Here is a 4626-nt window from a genome sequence, read left to right on the forward strand (position 1 = left end):
ATCCAGGGAAAAGGGGCACAGAAGCATATAGAAAGGTTACCCACTTGGCATTAAATTATACTCCAGGGTAGGCATACTTCTCGGGCTCTTCTCTAAATATGAAGGGCACTTAAAGTGTCAGAACCTTGCATGTATGGGTAGAGCCAGCCACAGAGGTTCTTTATTACCTCATGTTCTTTATTACCTCATTTGATTCCCACACTAGTCCTGGAAGGCATATATTATTTCCATTTTATAGATTAATAGGCTGACTGTAAAGAAATGTAGCTGTAATGATTACTAGGTTTGTGCTTCTAAATAAGAGATCTTATAAGAGGTAAGACAAGATTTATGTCTTTAAATGTTTCTCAAATATTTGTTGATTGTCTCCATTCCCTTTATAATCCAATTGGCAAGTTCTTTGCCTCTTACTTTTTTCTAACATATATAATACATATGTATTCATTTTGGAAAAATAAGAAAAAACAAGTAATCAAGAAAAAATTAAAGAAAATAAGAAAACTATATATGTATATAATATGCACACTTTTAAATGAGATAGTATATCTATAGATTGCTTTTTAACTGCTTTATTACCTTCACAGTATGTAATAAACATCTTTTCATGCAAGTTGATGAAACTCCCCTGCTGACAGAAAAACTTGCAGACTAAGTCAAAATGAAATATCTAATCAGAAAAATGACAGAACACCACAGGTTCACAGTAAAGGGTACATCAAGAAAATACAACTTTGGGAAGCAGGGGGGTTATTATTATTAACCTTAGCATTCAAGGCATAAGGCAAAACTCATCATGATGGTCATGGTGAGGGGGATCTCCTATAAGTATGCGCAAACTGTACCTCAGCTGAAGTTCCCTAATTTTCCTCCTTAATTCTCTCATCTCCTCCATGAACCGTTCCATATCATCTGCATCTCCGTCTATCATGTGAAGGTTATAGACAAGCCTATTGGGCATGTCCTCTCTACCATCGTGGGCAGGTGGGGCCCAACCCGCTCTAATATTTCCTCTAGGCTCCTGGCCTTCGCCACCTCCCAAAGGGTGGGCTTTTTCTTCATTCTGCACTGGAGCCTGATCTTCTCCTTTGCTTTCCTGGGGGACACTTTCCATGTTGAGATTTTTTTTCTTGCTTACTTTTCCTAGGGGATAAGAAGCAAGAAGGATGGAATGCGTTATAACAACAGAATTCAGAGCTGTCAGAAAAGGTTTTCCCATCTGAGAGATTTCGTGCGCCCTCTAGGGGACGCTCCAGACCCAGCCCTGCTACAAAGCCCACCATTTTCCCCATAAATTCTTCCTTAGGCCCGTGCTCACACATCCTGCACTTAACTAGGGCAGGAAAGGCAGTGAGTCCCCCAGGTTCTGTCCTGATCCCTGGTAATCCTACACCAAAGGGCCCCAGGCAGCCCCCTACCTGCAGGGATCAAAAGCAGTCTTCCTCTTTTAGCCTTGAAATCTGCTGCGCCAAGGAACCTGAAGACCTGCAGACAGAAATGCGACAATGGCCAGGACTGATTAGTTGATCAATATCAGAGGCACCAGCTTTGTTGTTGATTTAGGACTCCGCTAATCAAATGTTGCCACTTCCTCTTTCTCCTCCATAAAGTATCACGACTTCATTTTCTGCCCTGTGATGTGCTCCATAAATAGGCACTGTAACCAAAGATGATTATTCCAAACCAGTTTCCTCTCTTCTTTAGGCCCCTTCCCCACCCCCCCACCTCCCCACCCCCGTCTCATCCCTCCCGTCACCTAATTACCATATCTTGAATGCAAATGGCCAACTTGTTGGGCGGGGGAGTGAAAACCGCTTGCTGGATGGTGACGTTGTTTATTTATAAAGAATTTCAACGTGGCTGCGACGCAGCAGCCTTTCTAGAGTTCACCCTCCTTTCACTGCCCACCATTTTATGCATCAAAATGGACGAAGGGCAAAGAGGTAGTGTGGGAATTGCAAACCTGTACCCGCTGAGATCTCAGGACTTTGTCTTGCTTACCCCAGGGACCACAAGCAGCGCCCAGGCTTACACCGACTTGCAGGGGTCAGAAACAAGTTTCCTGCTCCCCAACTATATCCCTCAGTCCGAAAGCCCCCACTCGACTGCCTCCTGCGCAAAAGGGAAGTGTTCACCGGACCTAATTCTTGTCCCTATCCTCCGCAGCAACGCCCATCCCCACCCCTTCGCCCCCGCTTGCCGCAGCCCACCATTTCCCGCTCCAAAATGGACGAACGGTGGAGAACCGATACCAGAACAGAGGCCTAGAACCGTGACGGGGTCGACCATCCCCAGGGTTAACGGTTACGACCCCCTCGCATCGCCTTGCAATAATCAGGCTTTTTCCTCGCTCTCCCGTTCTCTGGCCCTTCCCTTCCAGACGCCGGATCGCCTACGAGATCACCACTCCTAGGACATCCCAACTGGTACCCATTCCTAACTGTTGGCCCCTCTCTGTCTCTTCCCACCAAGTCCTCCACTTCTTGCACCATATAAATGGGTATTGGGGACGGGGATAGGGAAAATCCAGCTGGAACCGCTCTGGTCTTAGCCTTCTGCCACCCCAGTCAGCGCCCACCAACCTGCTACGGATCAGGTTCAGCTTCTACAACTTCCTCCTTCCCTGGGCTACAGGCTCTCCCGCCTTCAAGGCAATAGCGAGCCAGCACACAGCCACAAACGACTACCAGACTGCAACTAGGAGGAGACACTAATCTACGCGTCAGCTGTAGGTCTCCTAAGGGCCACGTCACTGTGAACTCAGATAACCAATTATGGTTCATACCTGCATTGCGGCCAGAGAGTGGGGAGCGGGAGCGTGGGCGGGGCCACCTTTTTCTCCATCCCTGCCTTCTCCCCACAATAACACAGCCCCCCCCCAACCTTTTTCCTCCTGTTTAGTAGTCTTTAGGACCAAACAGGTCATAATAGTTAGTACTTTGTATTTGCCTTTGCCCTGACTTCTGCTGGAGCCTTTAAATAATTACTTCTTTCTCTTCTATACCATTAAAAATGCCCACTTCCCTCCACTCCCCTGCAAGAATACCCCAAAATTATCCCTAACATCGAAGCTAGGAAGTATGGAAAATACATAGGAAGTGACTTTTTTTTTTTTTACTTTATATATTTTTGAGAGGTTGAGGGGAGAAGGGCAGAGAGAGAGAGAGAGGGAGACAGAGAATCTCAAGCACTCTAATGCAGAGCCCAATGGGGGGCTCAAAAAGAATCAGGAGATCATGACCTGAGCCTAAATCAAGAGTGGGTCACTTAACTGACTACTGAGGCACCCCAGGAAGAGACATGTAAAAAAACCAAAAAACAAAAAAACCTTTCATTTACCTCTTTTTTTTTTTTTTTTTTTTTTTAATAGGGAAGGGTGAAGGGTGGTTGTTTTTGTCTTGTTTCCCATTAGCATGCATTCAGTGTTTGGTTGTTATAATCAGACAATACAATTATTTTCAGCTGAAAAATAGGGTTTCAGTTGTAAAAACTTGGCAAGGCCTGCTTCTCCTGACAGCAATCCCCCCCGTTTAAGGACTTTGAATTATAAACCTAAGCTGATGGTTCCTCTTGTGAAGGGTCTCTTTGAGGTCTTTCCATGAGGTGAGACACTGAGTCTTGCTGGTAGATTTTCATATCCTTAGAACCTGTGACAAACTTATGGTCTCCTCTTAATTATATCAGTGCAACTTCACTTTACAAGACTCTAGCATGGCCTTCAAAATAGAACAACACTGAGGTCTTCCAACAATCCAGAACAATAATTTGAGAAAGTTATGCTGACAGTTGCAAAGTATTGTGAAGCTATAATATTAAAACATGTGATAACAGAATAAATATAGAACAAATGAAACAGTAGAGAAAGCCAATTATCAAGAAATATAGAGAAATTTTAGAGATCTGATTGAAATATTTTGAATTAGCAGTAAGAGGTTACATTACTGAAGGAATGGTGGTGGGATAATTGGTTAGCTATTTGGGAAAAAAATGAAGTGTCTTATTCCTGTTATATGCTTAAATACAGACATAAAATGTTTAGATAAAAGGACATGAAACTATTGAAAATAGTATATACTAAATATTATTTTGTATATAGTCTTAGGATGAGAAAGTTCATTAAAACTATAGTACCAGAGATAGCCATGGCCAAAAGGCATTGGCACAATCCTGCTGGGACCCTCTCAGTCCAAAGTACCATGTAGAATGTGCCTCAGAATTATCCCAATTATTGATGGAAAACTGGGGTATTTATCCATAGATGTGGGTCATTTATTGGTAGATGTTACTCTGGAAATGTTAAAATCTCTGACCCTTCAAGATTGTCCTAAGCCTGGGTTGAGCAAGCTCCCAAGATGCCAGAAAAAGTCCTCAGTAAAATTAGTAAAATTAAATACAGACAAAGAAATATACTATTCAGGGGTGCCTGGGTGGCTCAGTCGGTTGAGCATCCAACTTCAGCTCAGGTCATGATCTCACAGCTCGTGAGTTTGAGCCCCACGTCGGGCTCTGTGCTGACAGCTCAGAGCCTGGAGCCTGCTTCTGCTTCTGTGTCTCCCTCTCTCTCTCCCCCTAACCCACTCACATTCTGTCCCTGTCTCTCTCAAAAATAAATAAACATTAAAAAAAAGA

General features: G+C 43.8%; 1 protein-coding gene across 2 annotated transcripts; it reads right to left on the reverse strand.

Annotated features, from left to right (window-relative positions):
- Positions 1–553: 553 nt before the first annotated feature.
- On the reverse strand, positions 554–2734 carry BEX5 (brain expressed X-linked 5). Of its 2 annotated transcripts, none has more exons than XM_047844933.1 (3): positions 2580–2734; positions 1416–1482; positions 554–1140 (listed from the first exon to the last, which is right to left on the reverse strand). In XM_047844933.1, exon 3 carries the CDS (start codon positions 1109–1111, stop codon positions 770–772), a length of 342 nt encoding a protein of 113 aa, XP_047700889.1. In that variant the 5' UTR covers positions 1112–1140; positions 1416–1482; positions 2580–2734; the 3' UTR covers positions 554–769. The 2 variants fall into 2 exon arrangements, with proteins under 2 accessions (XP_047700889.1, XP_047700890.1); XM_047844934.1 differs by lacking the exon at positions 2580–2734 and adding an exon at positions 1999–2093.
- Positions 2735–4626: the final 1892 nt, after the last annotated feature.

Source organism: Prionailurus viverrinus, chromosome X (genome assembly GCF_022837055.1).
Source record: "Prionailurus viverrinus isolate Anna chromosome X, UM_Priviv_1.0, whole genome shotgun sequence".
In the NCBI taxonomy this organism is placed as follows: domain Eukaryota; kingdom Metazoa; phylum Chordata; class Mammalia; order Carnivora; family Felidae; genus Prionailurus; species Prionailurus viverrinus.

What these genes read in the sequence shown, in the direction of transcription:
- BEX5 (XM_047844933.1), bottom strand. Translation starts at nt 1,111, where the DNA reads ATGGAAAGTGTCCCCCAGGAAAGCAAAGGAGAAGATCAGGCTCCAGTG.